At 30.5% G+C, this 13,766-nt stretch overlaps 1 protein-coding gene across 2 annotated transcripts in view; it reads left to right on the forward strand.

Annotated features, from left to right (window-relative positions):
• LOC124371184 (EH domain-binding protein 1-like) overlaps positions 1–10,620 on the forward strand; it is a 75,519-nt gene extending 64,899 nt beyond the window's left edge. For both annotated transcript variants that reach the window (XM_046829498.1, XM_046829499.1), the window contains 2 exons: positions 3,474–3,588; positions 4,995–10,620. In XM_046829498.1, the coding sequence (XP_046685454.1) occupies positions 3,474–3,588; positions 4,995–5,076 (197 nt within the window). In that variant the 3' untranslated portion in view covers positions 5,077–10,620. The remainder of the gene's footprint in view (positions 1–3,473; positions 3,589–4,994) is intronic.
• The last annotated feature ends 3,146 nt before the right edge of the window (positions 10,621–13,766 follow it).

Here is a 13,766-nt window from a genome sequence, read left to right on the forward strand (position 1 = left end):
GATTTAACACTATTTCTGTTGATGTATGCACAACAGGACTTTCAGAACCATACAGGGGCCAAATTATAACGTCTGTGGACATACTTGCGAAACAGCTGAAAGAACATCATTGACAAAAAGTGTTTTTTTAATAATAATAACCTTACATGCCTCAAGGGATTACTAGCTATCCAGATCTGGGAAAAGGTATATGAGGTCCAGCAGTTGCAAGAACAACTTCCTTTCCATTTTTAACTCGGCTAATGGACATTGCATGTCCTGGTGACCAAACAAGAGTCAAGCCTATCCCCGACAGAATAATCTTGAAGACTACTTAACTCCTGATATTGACCTGCTAAGGAAACAATTCTGAAAGCTCAGGATCGTTATTTGTCAACCAACAGCCAAGAAGACAAAGCTAAGGGCCTCAGCAAAAGAAGAAGACATATAACCTTAAAGTTGAAAGAAGTAAAAAAACAAACAAATGGAAGCCCATATTAACAAGCCTCTAATAAAAGCAAAAGCAATCTGGAAACAATAAATGAAAGTAAGACCTTTCCGAAAGAATCAGTGTGTTGAAGTTACCTCAAGAGGAGGAAATGGCAGATAACACAGGATGGAAACAGTCTCCTGACATTGGTGAGGTGGCAAATATTTTCACTGAATATTTTCGCTAGCAATAGCAGATAAAACTTTAAAGAAAAATAACAGTTACCAACAAAGGACAAAACTTTATAGCGCTAGGCCTGGACTTACAGCTAACACTATTTCATCCTTTCAACCTCAAATGTTGACAAGTACTTAACACAATATAACAAATTGAAAATCTCTACTCTTTCCGTAATAGATGAAGTATCACAGCTAATCTCCTAAAATCTTGCAGACTGGAACTCTGCCATCCTCTTTCCGATGTTATCACTAATCAATGAGCCAAGAGGGTATTTCCCTTCTAAATTGAGACTCCACAAAGTGTTTCCTCTACCAAACAAGGAACAAAATATGAATTCAAAACTACAGGCCAATTCATTAGTCTCCAACAGCGTCCTTACAAAGGTTTTTGGAGAAAATAGTTTTGAGCAGATTAAATGGATCATCTTAACAAAAACCACTAATTCCCTGAGAGACAACACGGCTTATCTAGCGGAAAAACAACCATTTACAGCAGTGACAGACCTAATCGAACACATAATTGCGATTAAAATCGACACAGCTTCGGCAGGCAACTACACATTCACAACACCTTTCTTATCTCAGTAAAGCTTTTGATTGTCTAGAGATCACGGCCTACATTTTAAGCAAGTGAGCTCATTGGCATATAAAGCACTTTGTTATTTTGCGAATTGGTTTGGCAGCTACTTAACAGGACGAAAACAAAATAGCATCCATCAAGCATAACTCCTAAACTGGAAAAAAACAACAAAACTGGAATATCTTATGAATATCTTTATCTTTCTTTTATAACTTGTACTTCTACTTATCTTGTCTTATCCTTTACATTTATCTACTATCTTCTTTTTCTAACTTTCCATCTTATCTTATCTTTTCATCTTTCTTTCTTTCTTTTTTATTCTTTTTGTTACTTTCTCTTTCTTTTTCTTCTTATCTTTTCAATCTTTTTTCTTTTATTCTTTATTTTGCTTTAATTTTCTTGTATCTTATCTTTCTTAGCTTTCCTTAATCTTTTATCTTTCTTTTACTTATCTTTTTTTATCTTATCTTATCTTTCTTTATCTTCTTCTTTATCTTCATCTTTTCTTTATCCATCGTATCTTTCTTCTACTTCTTTTCTTTTATTTCTTTATCTTCTTTTCTTTTTTTTTTATTATCTTCTTCTTATCTGTCTTAGTATTCTTATCTTTATCTTTCTTGCTCTTTCTCTTTTCTTTCTTTTCTTTTTCTTTCTTATCTTCCTTTTTTCTTTTTCTTCTTTTTACTCTTATCTATATCTTTTTTATCTTTTTTTCAATCTTTCTTTTTTTTTTCTTTATTCTACTTTTTATCTTTTATCTTTTTTTTTTCTTTACTTTCATTCTTTTCTTTTCTTCTTTCTTCTTGCTTTTTTTCTTTACTTTTCTTATCTTCTTCTTCTTTTTTTCTTTTTCTTATCTTTCTTCTTTTTTCTTCTTTATCTTTTTTCTTTTATCTTCTTTTCTTTATCTTCTTTCTTTTATTCTATCTTCCGACCTCTACCCATAACCATTAGGAGTAACCCCAAGGTTCTGTAATGGGCCCCATACAGTTTTTCTTCTTTTATTTATATCAGATCTCTTCCATCACCATATAAACCACTTATAGTTTATCCTGTCATATATGCTGTGATGACCAGTTCTTGTATCAAGCAAACAAATTAATAGAGCAATTGAAATACGCACCTTCATATCTGTTAATATGGCCTCAACATACTGTCTGAACAATGATCTAGATTTCCAACGAGTGCAAACCAAAAACAGTTAATTTTAGGAAGACATGACGATGCAGTTTGCGAAACTCCAGGGTTGGAACGTGTCTTATCAACTAAACACCTTTGTGTCACTCTAGATGTAAAACTGTCTTGGAGGCCACCACATTGACGAGATGTCCACCAACTTAGCTCTTCGCAATTTTTTGCCATAAAAAAGTGAAAGCTACAAGTAACATTTGAGGCAACAAGGATCACCTTATTTTGCACTCATTGAATCAAAGATCAGATATTGCATAATCCTTATGGGGGAAAACAGTTCATGCAGTAATTTAAATAGGATTTTTGTCCATCAAAAAAACCCTTAGAACAATGCTAGCCTTTCACCCCTTGACAGCTGTCCGGAAGTCCTTTAGAACGTTAAAATATTTTAACTGTGACATCCTGGTAATTTTAGAAGTTGGTTTTATTTGCCTGCAGACTCCAAGTTTACCAACCAACAAAGACATACATGTGCGATAAACCTCGCCATGGCCGACGATTTCAGACCTTCAAACCCACCGGACTGCCTTGTTTAAAAAAAGCCTTCATATGCAAGGGGCAAAACTATTTAATGTTCTACCTGACAGTTTGAAGACTCAAGATTCGCCTACCAATGAGAAGACAACTTCGAGAATGGCTAATCATAAATCAATTTTACACAATGACAGTCCATGACACATGCTGAGGGACTCCTCAGCATTGACTACAAAAAAAACCGGAAACACACTTTGTAATACCATCTATTCTGTTTCTTTTCTACCTGTCTTTCTTACAGAACTTGACGCTTATTCTGTTCTTTATGATATATGATTAAATGTATTATTGATTGATTGATTGATTATAAATGTGTGAACGTTTGGAAAGGATCAGTTTTTTTATCACTTTAAAATATGTGCTGATAAGGGAAATGAGTTTGCAATTGTTAAAAGAAATATATAAAGACCACAGTCACATTTAGACAAAGTCCTGAGACAGATTACAGGTATTTCTTAATTATTTGTTCTCTTATTATGTTTCTAAAGGAAACTCGTTTGAAAAATTATTATTGTTCCAGACTGGCAGAAGACAGAAGAACAAAAGCTCAGAGAGAATCTCCTACTGGCTGAATTAGTTAATATAGTAAATAAGCGGGACGAACTTGTGCATCATTTGGATTCCCAAGAAAAAGCGTGAGTTGCGGATATTTTTTATAAACATCGTTTTATATAAGAGTTATTTTACTTTTTATTATTTGGCAAAGTAACTCAAGTATTACTTTATTCGAGGGATAATCAAAATGAGTTAGCTATTAAATAACAAATCACTGAACTATACTGGTCTAAATTGATTAATGCAGATAAAAAAAGAGCTGCAGAGTAAAATATAATCTAATAATTTGTGGTGTCAACTATGTATTGTGTTTTTGGTGGTATGAGTTGTCACTTTTACACTAATGTACTTAACATGTTGAGTGCACTGACGCTTGGGAACATAGGAAAGGTATTAATAACGTTAATCTAGATTTTATGGTGAAAAAGATTGGGTTCAGTATTAGTTGTATTATAATGTTGGCCTACCTTTTTTTATTACTTTCTATTTCCAGTATATTTTATCAACATAATGTAAAATGTTTACTTTTCTCATTTTTATGGTTTCAAATTACATTCAACAATGAATTTAAATCATTGTTCTAGTTGAATTTTCCAGTGAGTGCTTTAACCAAAACTATCAATGAATTAGATAAAAATTCAAAATGTAAAAATATTTATTCTATTAGTGTTATAACAATTAAACAGCAATTAAAAAGTCATTTCCATGGAAATGTTTCTGTTGTTTTATAGAAATTAGGCTATAATTTTCTTTTAACCCTTTCGGTATGAAGAAATCCCAAGAAATACAAATGTTGTGTTATACATACACATGTGCCTGTAAAGTTAGAAAAAAACTAACTTTACTTTTCTATTAAATTAATTGTATTTATTACTAATATACAATATTTCTGTGAAATATGGGTTTTCATTGAAATTTGTGATTGTAAATACATTACAAATTATCAACTTTAAAAATGTATAAAACATGAGACACACAATTTTTTCAAAGTGCCATAAAAATTGTATTTTTATTATAAACCCAATAAAAACGTATGATTGACAACAGTTTTATCTGTAGTGTTTATTGAAATAAAACATTTTGCATAATCTGGAATTTTTGTTAAGAATCTTTTTACCCACTCAACGTAAGGTTTATTTTTTATAAGTGCATTTTTTTTATTATTGCTCTTAATTATTACATTGGTTTTGTAAGAAGATCTATGTTTAATGACATAGAATTGTTAATGTACAATTTAAAAAAGGAATAATTAATTTTTATCAAATAATAAGGGAGTTATGGGCATAGATTAAAAATAGTGTTGAACATCATAAAAAGAGTCCTATATTTTTCAGTAATCTCTGGGTAAAAAAGTTGCCAATATTTCTCAGACACAAATAAAAATGTTGGTCTGGTACCCAAAGGGTTAACCCTAGACGTGGCAATGTTACTGAGTGATTTCGACTGCTGTCTTGCACTATGTAAATAAGTTCATGTCTGTTGACAGTATCGAGGACGATGACAAGATCGAGAGAGACCTCAGCCGAGTGGGGGTGATACACCGCAACCACAACTGTGTGCTACAATGAGAACGCTATCATCTTGTGTCCCATTAATTGTAACAAATCAAAAGTTACTGTCTTGATGTATGTATTCCACATTGGAAGTATATTAGTAATAATCAAAACAATAATCTAGGACCTCCTTTGTTAATCCAAACCTTTCTCATCAAAAATTTTATACTTCCCGCGACATGACATTTATTTTAAGGCGAAAAGAAGCAAAAGTTTGTAAATTTTGTTATCGTTGTTGTTATGTGTGTTTCATTAGTTGACGATTTACAGGGTAACATTTATAAGTTTAGTGTTTTGTTTATTGAGTTAGTCGAAAATCAATCAAACAGTTTTGCATTGTTCTTATGTAAGTATTTATTAACCACAATAAGGGCAACAAGTGTAGAAATAATGATTTTGGTACTTGAAAAAAGTAGTACAAAACTAAGTTGTGAAGAGTGGTTGTAGCCAACCATGAATAAAATAGTTTTCAACTCAACGGCTTATTAAATACATACATTATAATATTTCTGTTTGAGGATGTTATATAACTAACAAGAACAAGAAAAGTTGAAAGTACCAAGATTACATCTTGCCATTGGACAGAAAAGTTGTGAAAAAGTTACTTTGCTTACCGTATCATAGTTCTACATCATAATATAGCTTTTCCTTCTAAAAGAAAAAGTGTTTACTTGTAATTAATACCATAATAAATAGTAGATAATATAAAATATACATCATTTAACATAATACTCAAACTAATTTAAAAAAATAAACTAACATTTTAATTTATATTTAAACAAAGTCAGTGAGTAATGTTTTGTCCTCTATGACTGCTTCTGTGTGATAAAATTATGGTACCAATTAAGTGCAATGATAAGGAATTTATTATGGATTTAGTAACTATATTGCTAGTTGTATTTTTTTTAACTACTGTTTTGTGTGTTTCGTTGTATCTTCAGTTGTCGTAGAGACAATTTTGCTAAAGTTCAAAATAATATTAAAAATAGAGTATACCCGTTTTGTTGGTGAAATAGTGTAGATGTGTTCATTTTATTTTTTTAAACATTTTGTTAACTCACTGGCCTACTTTAATAATAGTAAAAAAATGTATTTTTAAAATAATTAAGAATTGCATTATTAAAATATTAATTCAACCCGCGATTGTTTACAATTGCAGTCTGATACGCACCCGGCTTTTGGAAAGCGCGTTGTATGCCCGTTAGGCAATATCCATTTACTTATTGCTTTTTTATTATTTGCCTGTCTTGGGTTTTGTAAAATTTGATTCTGCACTTAAATAAATACCTTACACTATCGTGTACCCTGTCAGGCGCACGATTCTTTAAGTTTCAAGGTAAATTAATTCTTTGGGTACTCTTTGGGGTACATGTAAAAACATATTGAAATCTTTTTTTTTAATTTGCGAAATCTACATACATTTTTCATTATTCTTAGATGTTTAATGTTAAAAAAGATTACGGTTTTGAAAAATATAAAAATTTGATGGCAATTTAAAAAGTCCTAAAATAAGCCGTCGTCATGAACATTTTAATTGGTGAAATATCTCTCTGGAAGTTTAAGTCAGAAGTAGGCCAATGGTTTAACACAATTATCTCACTATGACAGTTAGCCATTATAATTGTTTTGTCTTCTAGTCATGGAAAGAGACATTTGTTGAATGAGACCAATTTTTGCTGTTTAAAGTTCCTTCACCATGCAGACAGACGTGCTAAGTTGTAAGTGCTAGTTACAAGTATTCATGAAGTTGCTTCTTTTAAGCAATTAATTTTTTTGTAAAAATCTGTTTTTCTAATTAATTGCCTGATTGATAACAATTTGTGTGTCATACTTATAGTTTAATTATGCTGAGATTTTTGTACACAAAAAATTATTTGTTGATGCATGTTGTTACAAAATTGAAATGTTATACGTTGTCTCCAATTTTAAGAAGTGTTATTTTCATTTCCATCCTAGCATTATATTGTATATTTAAAGTACACAAATATTATCAAGCAATGTTTGGTCGTGTTGGACGATAGAAAGGGGATGACTGGGATGATTGTACCTTTGTTTAATTTAATTAATTCATTATGTTATTAGCTTCTTGTAATATAATATAATTAATGCACTTTTTTTGTCATGCAGCTATGAGACCACAACAATCATAAGGATTACTTACATACAGTTTAACATCCTTGCAACTCTTATAACTACACCATAATTAATTGTGTAATAGTGGTTTAGGTTTGCGCAACCATCACATTATGATTGCCTTAACGAACAGGATTGAAATGAGGTACGACACGAGTTGAAGCAGAATGTTCCAAACACGAACCATAAAAAACTATTACATAAAGCTTTCAAGAACTGTAATGTTGGCATCATTGTAGGTTAACCACAGTTCAAGACAGTTGAACAGTTGATTGTAATGGAACAACAACCTATAAATTGCCTTATGAAATTAACACAATACAAGATTTTAATACTTTCAAAAGTAAATTAAAATCATTGATGCTGAGAAAGTTTCTGTGTGCAATAGAGAAACTTTTTGATTAACGTAATTTAAATGTATGTTTTAATTAGCCTTTTAAGTTTGCAATATAATTTTCATAAATTTTAAACAATCTGTTTTACATTATTAATTGATTATTATTTGTTGACAATTTAAGTAAGCACTATTGTAAAAAAAAGAGATTCATGAAGGCCTAGCGTACTTTTGGTCTTCATAAATTATTTTTGAAAACATTTTGTGCATATATTATCTTGAAACATTTTCCAAATATATATATTCTTAATGTTTTTATATTCTGTACATGTTGAAATTTGAATAGCGGATTTGAATAGAATTGAACTGCTGTTTGTATCATATTATTTAATTTAGTTTATTACATTTCTGCCGGATATCATTCAATTGTCTTTTCCAGTTATTTGACTGCACAAACTAACCAAATAATTTTATTTGTTAAGGATGGCTAGGTTGATTATTGCTCTTGTTTTTATTGGTTTCATCTATTGTATGTTTGGAACAACTGATAAGTTTTCACATACAACTGTTGTTTTTACTGTCTAACAGTTCTTTTACATTACATATAATTATGAAACGTGAATCTGACATGATTCTGCAACTTCATAAGGTGTTGTAGATAAAAAATAATTACACGTCATCTAAACGCAATTACTCATTATTAAAATTTTGACCAATACAGGTAAAAATATTTATTACTGAAATAAATACATACTCTCTTAGAAAACATTAGAATAAAGGGATAAAAATGTTGAAGCAATTGACCATTTAAAATAAATCAGATCATGATCTCGCACCAGTGTCATTGCAAATTTTTGATAACAGCAGACTTCAACTGAGGCAATAGATTACTGTTTAAACTTATGAAATTCTTGATGTATAGAATGTTTAGATGCTCTACTTGTAATGGTGGTTTGTATGGGAGTTGTTGTGGTCTCATCGATAGATAGTTAGACACAACTAGTGTAAATATCCTGCGTGTTCCTTACAAGTAAGAAGTACTGATCAATTACTTTGTGTGCTTCTGAGTGATAATTAGCGATTAAATTTACGTTAGTGAGTAAATTATTTAAATAAAGCTTTAATAGTTTTGCGTCTAATTGTTAGAATATTGCCTTCAATTTTGTAGTTAAGATATGGAATATTTTTTGTTACTCTTAGCCATATGTGTATATAGAGTGTAATATCGCTTGTGTACAGTCGACTCGGAGGAGAGTGCGCAGCACAAATCTGTATAGTTGCTCAGAGTTAACATCTGGTTTTTTAATTATTTTTATAAGCAAACCTTATATATTACAGTTGACCTTAAGATTTGTCGTAATAAGTTGCATGTGTTAAATTAAGGATCAGTGCACACAGGTGGTCTGTGTGAGAGTGTAGCAATAGAGGATCATTTTATTTTGTGACACAATTATAAACTGTTATTTGAACCTCCAAGTCAACGTTTTGGTTGTTAATTTTGTCACTAAACAAAAGTATTCATACCTATATAATGCAAATTTTAAGTAATTTTTATTGTATAAGAAAAGTAGTCTTTCAAAATCTATGTGAAATAACTTTTCGGTTTTCAAAAGATTGTCTTACATTTGTAAAAATAAGATATTTGTAAAGAACATTTTGAGTGGTACTTATTATTGATCAATTCTATGAATGAAAATATTTTTAGTTACATATACCTAAACAGATTTTTGGCACAAAATGTTAAACTTTACCTTTTTTAAATCTGTTTCTGACAAGATTCTCCCCGATGCTATCTACTTACACTAACTAACCAGCGCTGTACTTCCTCCCAGTGTACTCACCTCACACTGTATAGTATTTCTTAGTTAGCAGTTGATTCTCCGGCTTGTCACCCCGAGTTGATCCACACCCCTAACTTGAATCTGTACATTGGTTATCTTTTATGAATGAAGTATTAATTTTGGCCCCAGTTCATGTTAATATTTCAAAAATAATTTTGTAATTTATTTGCATTCCGCATATATCTTAGCTGTGTTATGTTTGTTCTTTACAACTGTTATCAAGAGCCTCTTTGTTTCCCATAAATGATTTGAAATTTGATTTCCATTATGACATTTGTTGCTAGATAGAAACTGTGCACAAGTACATGAATTGTACATAATAAACACATTGTCTAAGTCTCTCAATCACCATTGTTTTTTTGCCAAACGCTAATAACAGAGATGGTTGTTACTGTGATTCTTATAAATTTAAATGGTTTCAACGTCACTGTTGTGTTTCAGATCGTTGTAAGCTACCTTTGGACTCATTCCAAAACATTGAAAATTTGTTTTTAATTTGTTTTTCCTCTGACTGAAGATTTAGTATTGCATAATAAGTCAAAATGTATATTTTATTTATTTATTTCTAGTACTAATTATATAAGTGATACAAATATGGCCCATATTCTCCATTTGGTTATTTATTTAGAGAATAATTGCACTTGGTGTACTCATTTTCGTACTTTGAATTTTCACTTGTGCTGAAGTTGTGGCTCAAATACTTGTGTATTATCATATTTATACAAGAAATAATGTATCTAGAGAAGAAAAACTCATGACGAGTGTGTAATCTTTAAAGGTTATTATTAAATGAAAACAGGAGATTTCTGAAGTAATAAAGTAATATTTTACCAAACACAACAAATTAGTAAATCATAAGTTTTTATCTATGTGCTAATGTAAAATTACAATTAAAACCATATAAATACAGGTTCCTAATTATGTATGGCAATTAAAGATGCCAGTCATTTACTCATTGTTCCAATATGCTTATACACTATGATTACTAACTGAATTGTGTTTGAACAAATGCAACGTGTAATGTTTCGTCATTGTATACTTATTAAGAGCTTATTTCTAAGCACTAGAACTGTGCATTACGAGGTGATCTTTAAACTTATAGTAATTTAAAACTCTAAAAGTAATACATTACATCAATACTCATCTGAGGTTATATGTAATACTTTCTATAGCTCCTTAATATATACAAATCTGTAAAGTGGTTGAAAATAATTTTTTTTATAAATAAACTAATGTCTAAAAGAGACTGAATGCATGTTATTGTATCTGAATTTGAAACCCTTAGCAGTTGAATTATAACACTTTCAAGTCCAGATCGTAATTTAGGACAACAACGTTTTCCTCGTCAATCGAAAGGTCCACAAGATGGACCGTGCAAGTTATCTCAATACAACTTGTCATGGTTTCTTTTATTTCTGTATTCAGTATAACTGTTATATCTACACCACCTGTTTGGCAACTCCTCCGTTCGGCAACATTATTGTACTAGCTCTACCGTCTCCACCAATCTACTCTACAGCACACTTCAAGGTGTTTAATTTAGCAATACACCAATTCCGACGTTTCTGTGTTAAAAATGTATCAACTGATAAAAATGGATTATTTCTTTGTTCTGCTGCTTCTTGATGGCTAATACTGACAATTAGAGATTGATGATTTGAAAACTGCAATATTTGAAGATTTTCAGGATCTTTCTGTGGCCTTGCAGTTTATATGTGATTGTAACGCATATGTATCGGCACTGTATACTAATGTAGGTGGAAATAGAAACCAATTGGCAGTACATAAACACTCGTTGGAATTTCATTATAAGAAACAAAGCTCAGCAGGAATTAAATTTATAAATAAAATTCCAAAAGACTTACTCAGTGTAGAAAATAATTTATTGTTCAAAAATCACCTAAAAATATTTTTAACCAATAAAGATTTATATTCATTTGAAGAATTTATGGAAATATATAAATATTTTAAATAAAATATGACTGATCCCATTCTTAATTTGTATAATTGTAAATGTAATTGTACAAATTATAAGAATAAAGTTGTTTTGAATTTGAATTTAGAGCAGAGATAGGTGCAGCATGTCATAACATTGCACCATTCTAAAATTAAAAAAAGATTTTTTATGTAAATTCTGCATAAACTATTATTTCAGTAGACTTAATTCTGTAGTGCAGCATTGCAGACAAAACTGTGGTTAATATGGTGGCTTATTTTCTCTTGAGAAGAATGCAAGAGCTATGGAGTGCAAATCCCATGGATTTTTATATCCATTTAAAGGAGAATACGTGTTGGGGGACCTAAAATACATTGTGTACTGAGGTCCATAGATCAATGTCACATGACTTTAGAATATGGACTGGCTCAGGTTACAAATTCATTATTTAAAAAAAGACAATGCTGAACTTTTTATTATTTGGAGAGCTTAGTTCATGTTGTTTATTGGATCAGGGATAAAGCATTGAGTGTGCATTAAGCCTGAGAAATATTCCTATGCATCAACTGATTATACTAATTTAGTGGCAATCTCGTGATCTGTTCTCAGAACGATCATTTGAGATAGAATCTGTTGTTACTGAATTAAAATAAAATTGGCAATGAAATCACATATTACTGGCTACACTATACACATTTGCAAATGCAATATTTAATAATGTTGAAAACTATCCAAATTGGAATAAAATTTATTTATTTAGAACTCTTTGTTTAAAGTTTGTTTTGACGATGGAGAGATTGTGGATTTTTCCGTATATTTGCCATCATTCAGTGATTACAGTAATTCAGTATCACTAGATCTGCAATTTGACCTCTTCCTCAGATGAATACAAACCTAAGACACGACTACAATTTAGGTTAAAATAAATAACTCGTAACAGTGTTGTGACATGTATAAGTCAGGAATTACAACAACCATGTTGTATATGTCAATTCAATGCACACTGACTATAAAACCATGCAATTTATAAAAAACACAAAACACTAGTTATTAAAACTTAACTAAAGAATACGGGTCATAATAGGTCTCCAACAACCAACCTCAGAGAACTGACCAGAAGCCAATAGAAAATCATCATGTCAGGTTTTGAGAAGTTCATCCAGAATGAACCAATAATAATAAAGGCCTATTCCTGTTTATTTGCCACCGTCTTTTTTCTGCAGTATCACTGAACGTTGGAAAATATCCGGAAATATACTGTTTTAGTTCTCTTATTTAAATATATAGGACTATACAAAAAAAAACTTTTCGACTTTACTCCTTTCTTCTATTACCCTTCTAGGATTACTGCATGGTCAGGTTGTCTATACAAAAGACCTCAGCTATTTTCCCCAACCCAATTTTTTAATAGTGTTTGTATAGTATATCTTAATGAGTCATATGTTGGTTGTTCTCATATATCGATAGTTATATTTTAATTAAAAATAATACCTTTTGTCTAACATTTATTTTCTAAGTTATACAAAAATGCTATGAAATCTTAACAAATGCCACAACAAAGCTTGCCATCACATAATTGTGTGTTAGTCAATTAGGTATAGTGGCATTTAATATATAAACATGATTGTTATAATAAGTTATAGACAGAGAAATGTCATTGCACATTTTCCATCGAGATCTTCAAAGAAACGTGAAGGAAAAGGCAGTTCTAGTGTTTAAAGCAAATTTTATGTAATTTGTTGCTATAACTTGTACAAATAAATTTCTATAAAAATTTAAAATCTGTTATTTTTCCTTTGTAGATTTTATATGGAATTAGGTATAGTTATACAAATACAATTTAACTAGGTTGTAATGTATCTCATCCTTTTGTGCCTATCAATATTAGCATCTTGAGAGCTTGTCTTATCCTTTCTTCCTATGTTTCAGCACAAAACCTTGACCTGTTAAGTCTGCCTCATTTTTCATATATGGAAATAATACATTTTTCCTGGATTACTTCAGTTATTATTTTCTGATTCCTCAATCGTGTACACATTAATTAACTCATTGGCGCCTTTACTACTGGACAGCTGCAATGCTCTTGTGGTTTTAGTGCCAAATGCTAGCTTTTACTAGAAAACATTTCCCAAACTTATTTTAAGAGTTTTTTTACTGAAAGTTTTACCAAATTGTTGTTTGTCATTATAAATTATGATACAATTCTAAACTAACATACTATTTGGATAATCAATTACGAAAATGTCAGTAACAGTCATTTTTGGACTGACCTTGTCTGATAATTTCTATGTTTTACTAAACTGCTGATTCCAACACTGTGTACAGTGAAATATCAGTCAAGTTTACCAACTATACGAATAGTACAATAAAAATTCCCTTCATACAATCGTACAAAAACGTGTTTTATGAATTATTTGATGAAAAGCACAAGAAAATTATAACGCATATGGTATTTTTAAAA

The sequence above is a fragment of the Homalodisca vitripennis genome, unplaced genomic scaffold (assembly GCF_021130785.1).
Source record: "Homalodisca vitripennis isolate AUS2020 unplaced genomic scaffold, UT_GWSS_2.1 ScUCBcl_1000;HRSCAF=4057, whole genome shotgun sequence".
Lineage (NCBI taxonomy): Eukaryota > Metazoa > Arthropoda > Insecta > Hemiptera > Cicadellidae > Homalodisca > Homalodisca vitripennis.